The sequence below is a fragment of the Haliotis cracherodii genome, unplaced genomic scaffold (assembly GCF_022045235.1).
Source record: "Haliotis cracherodii isolate W230 unplaced genomic scaffold, xgHalCrac1.p SCAF_15, whole genome shotgun sequence".
NCBI classification, from domain to species: domain Eukaryota; kingdom Metazoa; phylum Mollusca; class Gastropoda; order Lepetellida; family Haliotidae; genus Haliotis; species Haliotis cracherodii.
This window is the reverse complement of record NW_027266270.1, coordinates 26,260,019-26,278,801: the sequence shown is the minus strand read 5'-3', so window position 1 is coordinate 26,278,801 and position 18,783 is coordinate 26,260,019. Positions and strand designations below refer to the sequence as shown.

Sequence of the window (18,783 nt, the reverse complement as noted above, 5' to 3'; positions counted from 1 at the left end):
TTCATCCTAGAACTATGAGCCTAAATTTGTATGTAAAAAAACATCTGCAACAATGTATCTACGTCACAAACAATTTTTTCAACAGTCTGAAGCACTGGTTGAGAATATACTTTGTCAAAAGTTATGAACCTGTAAACACGAAGGATTCGAATTTACTGCCTCGGTTGCCGAGTTTACAAATGTGTAGTACCATGTCAAAGTCTCTGCTGAGAAACATCAAAAGGAAAAAGTATTAAATCAATGTTATTTAATCACTGATATTCCGTCGGTTGTACTGTTTACATCCACCGTGAAAACATATCACACACATTGAATACAATTTCAAATGAAATACTTGGTTTGAAGCATGTCATCGATCCCAATTGCGTGGATCGATGTTCAAGATGTCAATCACTAGATTGTCTGGTCCAGACTCGATTATTTACAGACCGCCGTCATACAGCTGGAATTTTGCTGAGTGCGGCGTAAAACAACAAACCAACCAAACCAATCAAATGAAATACTTCGGCCTTCTAAACACACATTGGTAACTCGATTAGAAAAACAACAACAAATAACTAATTTATTGTGACCTCATTGCCATTTTCATAATGATAATTTTGATAATGATATACTAGTATATTGCTGCCCATGGTTATGAGAGTGTGAGTTTATTCTATGCACGTGACCAGGCATGTGATGACATAAAAGTAACTAGGGTATACTACCCCTCTGTCCCCAAACTAGTAATGATGGTGATGATCATAGTAATAACTTACAGAGTGTGTTTATAGTAACTATAAATCTTTATCTTAATATATCGGCTAGATTTGGGAGGAAAACCCAATTTGTGTGATGTAGGTCAATTTTTTGGTTAAAACCACGGTCAAGATTATGGTGCTTTGATCTGTGATTTGAACAAAACGATCATCGGATCCCAGTATGTCAAAGGGACGTAACTCCCCACAAGTTGCAGCGCCATCGACCACCGAGCCACTCGTGTCCCTCTCATGTAGATAAGTAAGCTATGCTTAATGACGCTTTGCAACTTAGACAACTTAACCTTAGCCTCTGATAATGTGATCGGAAAGGCATAATGACTCACTATGGGTTATTTCTTACAATGGCGTTGAAATAAGACAATTCAAATGATAAAATGATCATTTCACTTACAACATCCTGTTTAGTTTCACGTTGAGAGAGTACCCCCTTGGCAGTATCCGGGTTGCTGCCAATGTTGTTTTCCATACTGTCCGTCAAGGCCGTCAAGGACGTTCACGACAATGCCGATGACACATAGATCTGTCCGCTCCTCCAGGTGAGACCCGCTACCTGTAAAGGTGAGTTGAAATAGGGTTATAACGTCGCGTTCAAAATTATACTTATATAGTGATGTACATTCACGTGTGTGTGTGGCTGCTTGTACTAAAGTACACATGGAAATGAAAATAACCTGTTTTGCTGGATTTAATAATCGTCACAAAGCATTACGAAAGACGAAATAACAAAACAACTGGAAAAGTACTAGTCTGGATTTGCTAGTTTTATCTCAGTGCTCAATACAAAATGTACTTTACAGGAGGTAATTTGTAGGCAATTTCAACATTAAAAAAAAAACTAAGTCCAAATTGACATGGCAGAAACAGGCTCTAGGCATTATGCAAATTAGCCTGGAAAAAACAACAATACAACAATAAAAATAACAGCTATGTTTGAGTACATAATAATAATGACATGTAAGTTGTTGTTTGAGAAGGGAATATGTTACTTTTACGTTCTGATATTTTGACGATGATTCACTATCCCACAATGCCACTCACAAATCACTAACCACTGACGTGGGTTTCAAGCACCTGTTTTCACCTGTCGTCAAGGTGTCACAGGTCATGGACATTCACCTTGATCTACGAACACCTGGTTATGCTCAGTTTCACAATAGTCTGTTTTGTTCATATTTTTACACACTTTTACGTGTAAAAAGACACAAAAACCTTTGATGCGCTGTATTTGTGCCAAGGCCCAATTAGTTCATATTGAGTTGTTTGAATATTTATATATTTTGTATATTAACTGCATTTATTTAAAATCTGAGATCGAAAAAACAGGTTTTTTTAATTTCCGTGAGTACTTTAGCCCGGAATAGATGTCGGCTTTATGCCACTGAGATACCATGACGTAGTTTATCATGGATACATCACTACACATTATCTTGATTCCGAGCCGACCAGTCCTTGTGTCATCTTAACTTAATACCGAGAACAAGGCTGGTAAACAACAAGCGCCATCTTTAACGTCTTCGGCAACCCATGCTTGTAGTAAGAGACGACTAACGGTTGGTCAGGCTCGCTGACTTGGTAAATGCATGTCATTATATTCCATTTGCGGAGATCGTCGATCATGGTGTCAATCACTGGATTGTCTGGTCCAGACTCGATTATTTACAAACCTCGGTCAAATAGCTGGATGTTTTCTGAGTGCGACGTTAAACAACAAACAAAATATAACATCTTTAACGTCATTTGGTATGACGCGTCTGGGATCGAACCATCAACCTTTCGCTCCCCGGGCACGCACTCTATCCACTAGACCACGGAGATGGTCCGTTACATGTAATTAAATGTGTCATGAGTGAGTGAGTTAATCTAGATTTAAAGGGGGATTGTGCTTCAACGTCTGGAGCAATATGGATACTTTGTAAACAGTGGACGACGTTTGTGTATCCTTGGGAGGGACTGTGGGGTTGTTGTTGTTTTGAAAGCAGAATTGTTTCAGAAACACTGGAAAAACAATAGTTTGACCAAACAAATAATGATTTTTGAAGCAATGACCGAAAACACATCCTGTCTGTATTTGTTTCTTTCTTGTTTAACGCCGCACTCAGCAATATTCCAGTTATACAGCGGCGGTCTGTAAATAATGGGAGACTGGACCAGACAATCCAGTGATTGACATCATGAGCATCAGAAGAAGAAAAAAAACTTATTGCATGTCGCATGTTTCATTACAGAAAAATAAAATAAATCAAGCATGAATGTAAACACGGCGGCAAAAGAAAGTATAGGTCGAGTTCCATGATCGATAAAAAATAACAAGAAGAGGTTTTGTTGTGAATTATAATAGTATCTAGGGAGGGGTAACAAATGATTGATCAACCACAGTTTGAATGACATTGTGCAATCACAGGTAATGTAAGCTCAAGGTAAACAAAGGTTGGGTAGGACATTTCATTTTCAAAAGTTGTCTGGAATGTCACCAAAAAATTGTCAGACACGCTACAAGTTCATTGTCGACACAGTTGCCTTCAATAGCGTGTATGACCTCCAGCTGCCTCAATTCATGCTGTGATACGCCGCCTCATCGATGACGTCATTCTTTTGATGACGTGGACTGGAATCCGTTGCCACTCGTCTCTCAGGGCTCAGGCTGATGGCGTGCTCTAATCTGTCTGTAAAGATGGTTCCACAGATGTTCAATAGGATTCATATCGTGTGAGTGGACAGGCCAGGGCAAAACGTCAACGTTCTGCTGGTTTAGAAAGTTCCGATGCAGTCTTGTAGTATGGGGCCTAGCATTGTCCCCTGTTGTTGGTTTTGTAAGACCGCAAGCACAACTGGCTGCAATACTTGGTCTCTGTACTGCACAGCGTTCAGGTTTCCCTGTATAATCACCAAATCAGTCTTCTGATCTCCACAAATACCGCTCCACACCATGACACCTCCACCACCGAATGGATGGACCTCTCGAATACACGCCGGAGCCAAACGTTCCCCTCTGCGTCGATAAACTCGTTCTCTGTCGTCATTTCGAAACAAGTTAAACCGACTTTCATCAGTAAACAGCACTCGACACCAATTTCTCACTTGCCAGCGTCGAACCTGCCTCGCCCATCGCAGTCTCAGGCGTCGATGTTGAGCAGTCAGTACCATTCCTCGGAAAGGACGATACGCTCGGATTCCAGCAGCACGAAGTCGTCGTAGTACTGTACGTTGGCTAATGGGATGTCCTAACGCTGTTGCTGCCGTCGCCGTTACGAATCTGTTTCGCAGGTGAATGAGCCGTATCTGACCGACTTCCAGTGGTGTTGTCACTCAGAGTCGTCCGGTTCTAGGCCTTTCCTGTGTCCTTCCTGTCTGCCTGTACCGTTGAATCAGCCTAGCTACTGTCAATGGTGTACAACCAAACCTTCTGGCAATTTGGACCTGTGTTGCCCTCATTTCGGCCATACCGATGGCTCTCTCTCTGTGTGCTCCTGTGACAGTCGTGACATTTCTTTTGTGTGCTTCATCACGTGTGGTTATACCCTGCAGACGAACGCATTTATACAGCTAACATGCACGTGCAGTTTATGCCAAAGGCGGGAAACCTGTTTCACCATATTTTTTTCTCACCGAACGAGCGCCGTTAAAGGTGGCACGTTCGGGTGAGGTGGTTTTTGGTACCTGTTCCTGGGCAGTCATATTCCCAATACTCACTTTCCACTAGTTATCGCTGTTTTTAGGAAAATTACAAATTCCCAACCTATACTTTCTTTTGCCGCTTAGTTTAACACACCAGCATCCCTGTTTAGTTTATCCTCAATTTGATATTAAAACACAGAGATCAGATCAGAAAGCGCAGATGCATCGGGACATAAGCCATATCCGAAACCGAAATAAAACATTTCATATAATCATATCTGGTCTAGCAGACAAAGTGTTTTTACACAAATTGAATCAATTTGCAACGGCTGCCATTTTGGACGAACCAAATGCCTCCTGAACACGCATCAGTTATATATTTTCGATTGGAATGGTTTTGTTAAAGGTGACTACCCTCGGGCAATGGCTCAGACCCGGCGATATCGATTCAAGTTGTTCAGACACCGCTTTGTTACGCAAACGCCACCTTTCATTTAATGTCTAACGGGTTCAGTTGTTGGGTTTATAAGTCTATGTAATATATACCCTTCTTCCCGAGGCAACGGAGTTAACTGACTATAAAATGGAGAATCTCACCCGAGTGTCTTTTGATATGAAATATATCAACACGAGTTGATAAAAGTGGAAAAATTCCGAGGCTTGCCGAGGATTTTTCCCACCTTTATCAACGAGTGTTGATATATTTGATATCAAAGACACGAGGGTGAGATTTTATTTATCATCCAACATCATTCTTCCAACTTTATCATTTGTAGACAATAATTAGCAGTGTCTTCAGTGGAAAAAGTACTGCTAACAGTTTCAGAAGCAGAGCCATTAGTGATGTCATTTGATTGTGACGTCATGGTAACCAGTGATGTCACAATGGTCTGCAAAGCATTGTGATGTAATTTCATTGCAGCGATATCTACAGTGTAGATCTCCTGTGGGAGCCAGTTTTGGATGATATAGTCCAGTTTCCACCCTTGCCGAACTAGGCTGGAATTATGGAGTTATATTTGGGCTGGACAAACGAGTCTATGCATAGTCCAATCAAAATCGCCATTCGGTGGTTAATGCCACACACAGCATATTCCAGCTGCGGTCTTAAAGTCATCGGGTCTGCAACAGAAAATCCAGTGACTGACATGATCAGCATCTATCTACGTTCACATGCATCGATGTTCGGGTGGTCAGATTCCTTACTTGAGTCAGCGTGTCAACGTACCCTGACAGCGTGATATCGTTGCTCATATTATCAATCACTGGATCGTCTGGTCCATACTTGATTACTTACAAGCCGGCGTCATATAGGTGGTATACTGTTGATGTACTACAGAACGATCCCATTTCGAAATGTGCATTATGAATTAAGGTACAGAATATCTTTAGCACAAACCACAGAAAATGTCGTCATCCATGTTTTATTATCGGGTAATGACCAAACAACGCTTTTCTGTATCTTAGAAACCGTACGTTATGCAATAACTGTTTTCACCCAGTTTACCGTAGAGCACAGTAGGAGTGTTGAATAAACACGCAGTTAACAGTTTTACAATCTCACAAGGCTATTTACAACCACGTAACCTCCTCGTTAAGCCGATTGCTAGATACGGGACAGAGTGTATCGGGAACTTTGGAGGTATGCACTCAGTCCGCGAGACAATCGCGGCGATCAACGAGGACGTGAACTAGAAATACTGGGCTCTGTCTCTTCATATCACAAATTGATAACTTGCAGAGAGATCCGGGAACCAGTTTACATGCGGCAACTGGTTCCACTGTTGGTTCGCGCAAGCTTGGAGATTTTAGCCGATTACTCCTTTAGGTAGACAGGAGCACAGCCAACAACTGCAGTAGCTGACGGACCAAGTCTCAAGATACGTGCCTGTCTCTTGACGTGCAGCTCATGAACTGAGCGACCCGGAAACATCTTGAGGAGATTGACAAGGGTAGGGCCTAACAGCTTTATCGGCTGTGCTGATAGATTATTGAGATCCCTGTAACACGGAGTTGAGGGGTTGCTAGTTGTCACTGTGAATGTACTATAAGTCAGAATAGGTGAGATGACGTGAAATTGGGTTTAACGTCGCGGTCAAGATTATTGCACTTATATAGCGACACTGCGTGCGTGCGTCCGGCCCACCCACCAGTTCTTGTTTATACCCTTGATGCCGAGCGCCGGACAAGAAAAAAACACAAGTACCGTCTTTTAATAAGACGCGGTCGGGGATCGAACCCACGACCTTCTTCTCTTCTGGCAGACGCTCTATCCACTGGACCACGAAACAAGGGATCTACTTTACCTCGAAATCCACACGAGGAACATAATTCCAGAAAAAAAACTTCCATCCATATTAGGACTTTGTTTGAATTTCATTTTCCTGTAGTGGTGACAGGTTCGCGAATGTGGCTTAACGACGTCCTTTAGCAATAAATATCAGGGGGGGGGGGGGGGGGGGGGGGCAGCACAATAAAGTTTCTGGTACAGAGTTGTGTCCCCTATCTGCCAGGATCCGCTTGTCGTGGGTTTGAATCGACACTGGCCCAGATGAGGAATCTGTCCATGTCAGCAACATACCCGTGTCCGCGGGTCTAAGACCTGCTTCACACTTCGGGGTTTCCACTCACTTAACGCTGGCTGACATGCCCCACCCCCGACCCCACACACCCTTACCCCAAAACACACCCACCTTTTGACCTATCATGGTGTCAACATGCACCACTCATGCATCCTCCCGTATCTTTTGTCTAAAAACACCAGAAATTGACAAACGGATGCGTTTTAAAAAATGTCCATGCAGGTGTTACGCGTTATTGTTAATCACTTAATATGGCAAATCAAATCTGAACTTCAGAAGCACTTTCCGTTCTACAATTAGAAAAAAACATTGTGTGACAGTCTTCGCTGCAAAAAATATCCCCAAAAATATTCATAATCATGGACTGTTTGTTCAGTATACAGCAAGCGTTGTCATTGTCATCCTCAATAAAAAGTCACGTCCATTTTTAACAATAATAATCAAGTCTATTTTTACAAAGAATGGGATTGGTAACGGTAAAATCTACCATACCTTAAGAAACATACAAAGGAGATATACGCAGATCGATGAAATCAATGACCACAATGTCAGAGCGTCGCTTACCTGTAATTAACAATGCAGCGATTGTTTCCAATTCACGACCCAAGACAATAAACACTCATGTCACATCAAAAAAGCAGTGTCGGCCGCGGTGCTTATTTCAATAGCAGTGATTGATCTCCAACGTGAACGCTATTGGCAAGGACCCGTGATCGCGAGGTGTAACAAAATAGGGGACTTGATTAAGTCTGACATCCAAATCACTGGCAAGAGCCACGAGGTTATTGAGAGTGACATGCATAGCAAAGCTAACAGCCCGAGGTCCGAGAAACTGTAGCAGAAAATAAGATTAAAGACCCACACTATCCAGTACGTGAGTGGGTTCACACCAAATTAAGCTTTCATTGACATACCTGAAATAAGAATCAATGCCGGGTTATCGACTAGTATTGACTATCACTCAATCACGGTTGACGAACAGTGATTACCAGTTAGAGACACGGTAAAGCTTGCCGTTATTAAACTCATAGCTGCACCTCTCGATAAATTATATCCGGGCTCTTTGAACAACCCTATAAAAGACAGCGATATGTCATTTTATTACACAGGGGATTAACGCTCATATCGCCCGTGTTATTGAATATGGTAAACAGTGTCAAAGGTTGTAAGACACGACTGTCATACCCGATAAGGCTTTCATGACACGGCCTTTCAGCCTGAAGTTGACATCATGAACGTGTATCGTTTTGCCCCGACGCCCATTTGACTATTGATGGCTGTATATATGTATATATTAGGATTGATGTGAATGTCATGAATCATTATACTGTACCGGCTAGAGTATAGAGAGGGCACATGTGGCCAAAGGTGCTGTCGCTGTCCAGAGTTCCGTCCCCTAGTTGAACCCGGATCCCCTGATCGTTTTTTTTAAAATCCAAAATTCGTCCAATGTTATTGAATTAAGATGTTTTATTCCGATACGACACCCCTCTGAGAAGACCTGAGGATAAATCTGAATCATTTTTCTACACATATTTCAATCTACCAAAATATGTACATGTGGGATTCCTCAACATGTTGAGGCCTGATTCGTTCTATGTAAGTAAACATGACAAAGGTATGTCCATAATCAGAGGAACTATCTGCCGAAAGCAGACTCCGACATGTGTCTATGAATCACTATCAATACGTGATGAAAGCAGGTGTTCACGAAAAGATGAGCGTATCCTGCCCTACCGGAAGCACCCGCCACAAAGACATGCAAAGGCAAGTCAAGTGTCCAAATGAACAAACACGGGAACATTTGATACAAACCAAAATAGGGAATTGCATAGGGCATCAGTTTAGTCACTGGTGCGTCAGACTTGAAAATGTCCTCTACGCGTGAAATGTTTTGAAAGCTTTACAAAAGGCCTTGAATGTTGTAATCCTGATCAAACGACCTTTAAGCAAGGGCGGTTTAACGCTCTTTGAAATCTTCGTAGAAAGAGCATGCTCGAGTGGACATTAAACGTTGTGAAATGTGGTCACCAAAGGTTGGAGCTTCTGTAATATTACTCGACATGAAGGGAACTTTGACTATTGGAACCTTGAAGTCATTCCTTTTGACACACATCGAATATGTACTGTATAAGTAATACGGGGCGGTCGGGTAGCCTAGTGGTTAAAGCGTTCGCTCGTTATGCCGAAGTTCGAATCCCGGGTTCACCCGGGTTCGAATCCCGACATGGGTACAATGTGTGAAGACCAATTCTGGTGTCCCCCGCCGTGATATTGCTGGAATATTGATAAAAGCGGCGTAAAACCAAACTCACTCACTCACTCACTCTAAGTAATAACGCACTTGCTGCCTCATTCTGTCAGTTTGCTGCCAGGTGTATTGTTTGTTTGTTTGTTTGTTCGTTGTTTGATGCCGCACACAGCGGTCAAACCTGGACCAGACAGTCCAGTAACCGAGCATCCACCCAAACCCGTTAGTCGCCCGTTGCGACAAGCATGGGTTGTTAACCCGAATCTTCACAGAAAATAGTTCTTCAGGTGCCGTTTCAAAACATGCCATACATACACATACAGGATTCTCTCTCCCAAAATGAGGAAAATAGCATTTTGTCATTTTGAAACACTAATAATTTCGCACACGACCGACCTTCAACCACCTCATTGTGAGGAAGAATATTACGCGCAATGTTCTGGTGAGCGATTCGGATCGACCTTTCACCCCTTTCCTGGAACGAGATTCAGACGTGACATGAGAGATCTTATCGAGATACTACGTTAACAATGAACACTTTGTTCGTCCCCCAAATGCATTCATCGATTAACAGAACGCTTCATTCCATAGCTCTGACCACCGTTGACACGCAACCAGGACTTTGTTCTTGCGCCTTGAGAACCTATTGGGTACATTCCATCAGAGACATACACGGTAATCTAGGGGATTAGATAACTGATTTTCATATAGTATATCATAAACCATGATTGGATATTATCATGGCAAACTGAGTAAATTAGTTTTGATGATGGGGGACGGGGAGGGTCTCTCGTGGCAGAAATTTGAGCATTTGAATTGAATTGAATGATTGGACCTCAATCTTAGAGATCTTACTGGTTAAGCTCTGCATAACGCTCTGCTGTTTCGGAATGGCATTTTGGAAATAGATTTGGCAGACTCGTGGGAGTTTGAAATGGGATGAGATGGGGCAATGTCGGATAGAATGGTGTGTTGTTTTTATAAAAGCAAACGTTATACAAAATGTCATAGAAAATACGGTGAAATCCCATCAGAATGAGCACCAGGATATTGGAGTGTTATTGATTGTTTGTTGATTGCTTAACGTCGCTCTCAGAAGTGAGTGAGTGAGTTAAATTTAGCGTCGCAAAGGCATCATTTCAGCCATATAACGACCCCCTCACAGAAGTATTCCAGTAAATAATCGAGTCTGAACCAGACAATCCAGTGACAATACGATGGATGACATGCATCAACCGGGTAAGCGAGCCTGACCCACCCGATCCCGTTAGTCGCCTCTTGCGACAAGCATGAGTTGCCGAAGACCAATTCTAATCCGGAATCTTCATGGGGGGTTGGTGTTGGTGGAGATCGGTTACTGTTTGGAGAGTTAAAGTATTTCAGCATATTGCGAATATTTACTAAATTTAGATCATACATAAACCTGTCAACAAAGGACAGTAGAACGTCGAGTACATATCACAGCTTTTCATTTCAAAGGCGGTCCGGTGGTCTAGTGGATAGAGCCCCTCCTCGAATAGCGGAAGGTCGGTGGTTCGATCCCCGGCCGCGTCATACCAAAAGACGTTAAAAGGTGGCGCTGGCATTAAGGGGATAAAAAAGACTGATCGTCTCAGAGTCGTGTGGCCTCAGTGGACTAGCACTATCAAACCGGCATCCGGACTAGAACAAACAGCCACCCCTATCCCCACGACTGCAGCACACCCCACCCATCCTTGAGGACCATGGGGGATTACTGTACCCTGCCACCTACCTGACATCCCAGCTGGATTTACACATGATGTACATCACTTACGCAGTAGCAACATTTAGCTAATTGGGTTTTTTCCCGGACGATTTCACTTGGAACTAAACGGTTCTGTTTATTAAGGTGTCACTCTTTATGCACCACGTCAGAAAATATTTATTTTCAAAACTTGTCAGTCAAAACTGCAGACACGCCCCCACCACTAACAGCACGTCGCCAGAGATCCATTACTATTGAATGGCTCATCTTCGTATGAGGGGATCACTTTCCCACATGGTTACAATCTGAAAAGCCCATTTCTGTGTTCGCTGTGATATTGCAAGAATATGTTCTAGTTGCGATGTTAAACTATACTCACTCAAACACACTAGCCCGAATTTGCATGCTTTTGCTTTCGAGAGGAAGGCGCGTAACTAAGAAATTATCATGCCTTTAACCTCGTTTTATAATGCGATTAGAGCGTTAGATTGTCACATCCATGTATTCTATCCTTTAACATGACCTTACATGGAGACGGGGGCACGGGTGGCCCAGTCGTATTAGGCGCCGCGATTCGCTGGGCACGCCAGAAACTTATGATTGTGGGTCCGAATCCCGGTTCGCCCCGATTATGTTTCTAGGTTTGTCAGCACCATACCCGTCCTCGTGGGTTTCGCCGAAGTGGTAAACGTCTTAGACCTGCATCACTTCGGGCTTTCCTCCCACATTAAGCTGACACGCCGCGATATAACTGGAATACTGTTCAAAGCGGTCTTAAACCCAACTCACTCACTCACTCACTCACTTACATGGAAACAGACTGAATGATACCCACATGTCTTGAAGCGGAGTCACTAAGCGTCCTGTGGATTATAACATGTGAAGTTCACCCAATTCTTGTTAATGCCCTTATTGCACTTATATAAACGTTCTGTAACCCACATCCTGGGGCCACACAGTGCATGACTTATGCTCAGCTGATCTCCTTCTTATAGCGGATAACGAGGATTAACGCCATATGGCTATGTATGCACTGATTTAACACACCTTGGGGGGGGGGGGGGGGGGGGGGGGGGATTTCTGTGGTTTATTTAAGAACTGACTTTAATATTTTTTTGCGTTTATGGACTTATAAATGTAAAAATCGGCCTGTATTCTGTAAATCCACGGATTTACGCAAAGTGTTCGCACTGGTTTTAAGTTTATAACTTAAGTTTATAAACGCAAGGAAATATGTCATTTTATATAAATAAATATGTCCAAAATAATAACTTCACAAACGGCATACTTAATCATTAACACACAAAACTGTAGACAGCAGTACGTAATCGGTGACGTCTTCGAGGGGCGCAATAACGCAACAAAAGCCTGTTCTATTATCAAGAACAGTATCCGTTAGCGGGAGTGGTGTAATGTTTTTCGGTTTTATCCATGGACAAAATGATTGTTTAGCCAATCAAATGCCACTGAATCGCTTACTATTTATGCATATGTATGTAGAGCAACTGGACGTCAACGGGATCTCAACGGCGGGGGACACCAGAAATGGGCTTCATACATTGTACCCATGTGGGAAATCGAACCGTGGTCTTCGGTTTAACGAGCGAACGCTTAAACCACTAGGCTACCCCACTGCCCCGAAGAGCACCTTGACGTCGAGGGGATCTTAGTAGATCATCTGAACGTCGACAGAATCATACTTTTTAGATCATCGGGACATTACCATAGGATGAATACAGGATCGTTGAAACAGTCAGGTTTTCCGGGACGTCCATCTTGTCAAAACAGTCGGGTTCGAGAACTGGGGCGTCCACGTGATCAAAGGTCCAAATGGTAGCGTACCGGCACGTCGACAGACGTAGTTAGTTGAGACTGACACATCCATGTCGCCTTAACGGCTCAGAGGCTCCAGCTGACAGTTCCCATTCGTTCTTGTCGCAAAATGTATTGACCTAGCATCGCTATGGTGCAGATATTTTGTCGTAGTCCATAATATTATGACCTTATTTCGCCTTGAAGCCTGAATTCATTCCCGATTATGAATATGATGTACAATATGATGTTCATACTTATGTATTAGACGCCATTGCGCCCCAAAGGCAAAAACACATGAATAAATCACTGAAATCAGTGATGACACCAGGGGCCCCGGTAAGGACAAGCACGTCCCACCCCACCGGCAGAACCGGCACAACTTCACATAAAGGAAAGTGCCCGTCTGTTCCCTACACCGCACAGCAGTCAGTTCTTCTGCCATACCATGGCGGTCTGGAAAGAATCGAGTCTCGACCAGACAACCCAGTGACACGATAGAACGTTTGCTGATTTATTAAAAACTGAAAGGAATGTTAATGAAAACAAAACTGACAATGATTTTCTGATGACAAACACACGTTTCATTTTTACTTCTTTCCGATCTTTTCCACAAAATATTTATATAATAAACTATATATCATATGGTTTCTTTTCTCTTAACCGAAGGTGCCTTTCAGATAATGTTCCACATTCTGGTACAACCATGACCATCACCCTTGACCAACGTAACCTGGCGTTTATTAGGGACCCCATATGCAGGACACGTCAACCCCTCAGGATTAGCCTCGCTCTGAAAACCTCAATCAGCCCTAAAGCTTCAGAGGATAGCGCTATCAGAAATGCCAATGGTTCAGAGAAGTGCGAGGTTTTGCAGGTGGTTCGGTATTTTTAGCTCTCATTGACTACCTGTATAAGACTCCTCGGTCAAAGAGGTGAAATGAAATCCGGCGTTCAGCCAGATACTTTGTCGTAAAGATTAGGTATAAATACTTGAATACATATCTTGTCACTTGACAGTATTACAAAGCACTTCAAAATTGTTGTCGAGATTGTCCTTAGGGTTGTTATTTTGAAACCTTTTTGTGGACAAAGGCTAAAGGGGAAGGAACTAAGCATGTATTTGTTGCAACGAATTGTAATGTACCATGGTTGTTTGAGAATATAGATTTTCGGTAAATCTTATCAACAAACTCTGACGACGACATGGCGACCATTTTAAAGCCCACACTGAAGCAGAGCTAAACAGCGCGTCGGCATAAAAAAAATATCACGTCAGTGTTTTTTTTCATCAGCAACCCATATTAACACAGCGCGTCAAACTGACTGGCCAATGGCCATCCTCAATTATCCACCCATCTCCGATTATCGGGCGTATCGCTATTTTGTTATAGTGAGTGAGTGACTATGGTTTTACGCCGCTTTTAGCAATATTCCAGCAATATCACGGCGGGGAACACCAGAAATGGGCTTCACACATTGTACCCATGTCGGAATCGAACCCGGGTCTTCGGCGTGACAAGCTAACGCTTTAACCACTAGGCTACCCGACCGCCCCTCTATTTTGTTATAAGCTGCATTGTTATCATGAGGGTATATCAAACTATATTTCCCGAGGGATAAACCTACAACGAATCTATCTTACCGCCATATTTATCATTTATTACAATTTGTAAACAATCGGCGATGGAGATGCGAAACTAGACAACGTGCTTATGTCTGGGCTTTGTGTACCACGTACGTCTAAAGTCAACGTCGTTTCGCTGTAAGGAGCCTGAGTTGCAGAGATCACAGAGATCGGTCAACAATCGGTGGGGTATATTTTTTCCAGTTGTTCACCGTAATAGCGGGGTTCATTGGCATTTATCATAACGTCATTCAAAAGCCAATTAAAATGAAGTACCATAGCTTCGTTTAGAGACCGATTCGATCGAATGAAGCATGGCTACTGTAGCCTTCTAAAAACATTAAGCTGATATGCGAGCGGGATTCTGTGAAATATGAGTCAGGTCGTGACGTCACCTCCCATACGAAGCTATGGTCGTGAATAGGTATTTATCATAATAGCGTGGAAATGTAATACCCTGGAAAATCGAGGATGGAACCTACACATACCACAGAGATTCCTCCTCCGAACATTGCTCCATTTAAAAGTAACTCCCAAGCAAGTCAACAATACGTTGGCAAGTCTATATGCCTTTGGTTGCAATATGAAGAGAATGTCTCGGCTCCTTTGTATTATATTAAAGGACAACTGAACACAAATAATCTTAAAATATGTTTATTTTCTAGGCTACTTCTTTATTTAATTTAGAACCTCAAATTGCAGACACATACAGTAATTACTTATCTCTCTTTCCCTCTTCACATTTCAAACATTAATTTAGACCTGCTTATCCGGTAACCCATATCCCAAATTTGCAATTACCCTACTTCCGAAAATATATAACTACCATTTAAATTACGTTTAGGGTTAACATGTAAAAAAACACAATATTGATAATACCTCGGGCTAATATCACCTTAATCACCGTGCTTCGAAGTGACCCTCGCAAAATAAGCTTAGATGTTCACTATTCATAGAATACGCCCATGGACAGCCAGTTTTCAAGCAAGTTCCGGATCGAATTTTCAAATCAGCATCGTTAACTCTCACTTTAATCAATCATCTTAAACATACGTTGTTTGGTTAAAGTCCCATCACGAATATATTGGCGTTTCTTTAAAGTTGGAACGCCTCAAGCAAACAATTTGTCCTGACTAATTGATTTTAGTTCGCTAGAGAAAACCTTTGTAATTTACAACGTTACTTGTTAATTTCTACAGCAACTGGATACCCCGGCTAATTAAAGGTGGTTATCGCTTTTCGAGTGGTCACTGAAAATAATTCCCAGACACAGCCTGAACATCGGAATCAGACCGAGAAGACAATCTCGGCCTTAAATTCAAAACGTCAATGCCAGCAAACAATCAATCTCGATCGAGAGACTTGGTTTGACGGTCGGGCGCCGATTTCCATTTTCAGTCTGGAAATTAGGGGCCTGTCATTTACCAAAGGGGTTATCAGACCGGCCATTTCTCTTCTAAAGTCAGGAATCAAGATGGCCCTTCAACATGTGTGCTGTAATTGTCGACCTTCCTAATGCATCTATTCATTCAATTCACGACCCAGGAAAATTCCAAAGACAAGGTGACGTTTAATTGTATTGATTCTTAATTGTAGCCATCATCAAAACAAACACACACGCACGCGCACGCACGCACGCACGCACGCACGCACGCACGCACGCACGCACGAACGCGCGCGGAACGATGTAGTATTGGTGTATTGGCGATGATACTATGAGTGAGAATAATTTTACCCCGCTTTTAGAATCACTTCAGTTTTATCAGCTGGAACACAAAAAATGGTCTTAAAAATGCACATGTACCAATGTTGGGAATCGAACCCGGGTTTCTTGTGTGGCGAGCGAACGTCATAACAAGACTACGCCACCTCCCCTTGATGATGATAACGTATCATATAAAACATTGTTTACGTCATAATTCAAACTTGCAAGTAATCATATTTTTCACCGAAGACTAGACTTTTTACATAACCTTTTACAGACACCCCGCCCCACCAAATACCATCACGACGTGTAGGCCACGCCCTAAACAAAAGCTCACCTGTCTACCCTGGTATTCACCGCGCGGGAATCAGACTTTATTGAACAGACAGTCACTCTATGAATAAAGTATTAACCCAGATTTAACTATCCAGTTTGATATACTGTGGAAATCAATACTGCTGTAGGTTTTAATCCGGTGTTTACTCACCAACACAAGGCGCTATGTAACACGACCAACGGAAGGGACATGACTATTCAATGTCCATACACCATATCTGTCTGAGCGCTACGTACTTTAACTACAGGATACACACTCCCCTTGTTGGAGGGCATAAATCGATAATTCAAATGGTTTTAATCAATGTTTACAACTCACGACATAGTCTCGCTCCCATAGAAATAACGAAACGGGACAGGACGGGATTACAATGATCTTACACAAAGCGGCGTACGTCGGGTTGGAACAATTATACATGTATCCTATGAAGTATATTCATGCTGTCGTACATGTTATATTTGCAATGCACTTTATATTAAGGGAAAATAATACTGATTAAATATGATCTGCGAAAGAAGCACTTACACAAGAAACGTTCCATATTCATAAGAAGAAATGCGAACACGACCAATTATTTATTGAATCCAGCTCTTGATTAGAGTAGCATGTCGTATATATGTTTTATTTGTTTTTTCACAAACGCAATTCAGCTTTTGTGGGGACGTTATAAGGGCGGCTGGTTTAGTCATACACTCGCGTCTACGTGTGACAATGATTTGATAGATACGATCTATCTTTAAGCTGTAATGTCGTTGGTATGCAATGTATATTAACAGCCGGACAACTAAGGTCGTGAAAAGGCTTTTTGGGTGGTAATTTATCTGTACTGATGTTTATATGCGTTAAACAACAGACTTCAAACAAAAAGACAAAAATGTTAGCTCATTATCACCAGCTATATACGAGCTGTCGTGAGCCACTATGCAAGGACCGCCTCCGTGGGCTAGTGGATAGAGCGTCTGCTCGGAGAGTGGAAGGTCGCTGAGCCCCATTCACGGACGCGCATTGCCAAAAGGGGCTGGGTTTATATATATTGTCCAAAAGAACTCTTGAAAAAAATAATTTTGCTTCAGACTGTTGAATAAAAAAGATATTGCCTGCAACTAAAATTACATTGTTGCAAGGTGATTTCTTTTTAAAAAATCAGGCTCAGAGTATTAAAATATATAATATATCTTGCTCTGTAGCTAACTCCATATCTATTCTCGATACAAAAGCACTCCCGGAACACGCTAAGGCAGAATATTCATGGCTGGTCTGCTTCTAAGCTGACAGTGTTTTTAGCACTGTTAAGAAAAGATTTGTCGTTGCTACTGATTCCGACTTTTTGCACACACCATGCCATTTCTAGTGTGTAAGAATCACAGGGAAACGTAACAGTGGGCATCGCAACATAGTCTCGGACCCATCACTCCTCACCCCTTTCTGTAACCTGCAAAAAGACTTGTCACCCCTATCGATGAATGTTATGTGAGAATATACGACAAACAATCAAAATGCGCGTATGATCGATCGTGACTTCAAGTACTTCGGTCAAAGAATCCCTCAGGAAAAAAATGATTTTACATATGTCTTCCATCTAAAAATTTACCCAAGATACAGTTAAATGTGGTGTTCAATCATACTTTGTTCTGTCATAAGTCCCGATGTGTTTTCAATAACATCTGGAATATATATGATATATGGGGGAAATATACGTGAACCATTACGCAACGAGTTGACAATTCTAATCGTTATGCCCGTTTGCGCTAAGACCGTTTCCAGTCGCAAAAATGACCACGAGAGAGGCACGAATCGCTATTCGGCATGTGCTAAAATGACAGGAATTGGTCACGAATGGGACACGAATGGGAGACAGTGCGACCAAAAGATGAAGTGGTACACTGGAAATTTGTGTCTTTACATGTATTTCATATTACTAAAGAAATAAAAAATAAAATGCCCTCTTCCTACCCAGTCAATTTTGAATTTGTTTTATTTCTTACTGGCCTAAACATAATTTCTTTGATAAAAATAAAATGCGTTTTCAACAGATTTGTTACCCAAAACAACAAGATGAGTTTGTCCAGTACAAGGTTTGTGGGATACGACAGGGTAACCCACCTAGACCCCCTTTTATTGCAAATCCCCAACACTTCTCAATGAATAATAAATAACGGCTTTGTGTCCCGTTAGACCTGACACCTATATGGTAATAGCAGTCAAAGGTAAGGTCATTGTGTCGGGCTAATTCGACACCATTTGAATGGATGCATTATTAAAAGGATCGTAAAACATCCTTTGTCGCGGCGGAGGTAGCCCTGACTACCGTTAGATACCGATTGTAAGCTTTATTTGTTTGCTGTTATTTGATAAGTGGCACAGGTC

General features: G+C 42.1%; 1 protein-coding gene across 1 annotated transcript in view; it reads right to left on the bottom strand.

The window, feature by feature from the left end:
• LOC139461998 (putative ankyrin repeat protein RF_0381) overlaps positions 1-18,783 on the bottom strand; it is a 50,626-nt gene that overhangs the window by 24,621 nt on the left and 7,222 nt on the right. Inside the window, exon 2 of the mRNA XM_071243491.1 lies at positions 1,153-1,311. Coding sequence (XP_071099592.1) covers positions 1,153-1,227 — 75 coding nt within the window. The 5' untranslated portion in view covers positions 1,228-1,311. The remainder of the gene's footprint in view (positions 1-1,152; positions 1,312-18,783) is intronic.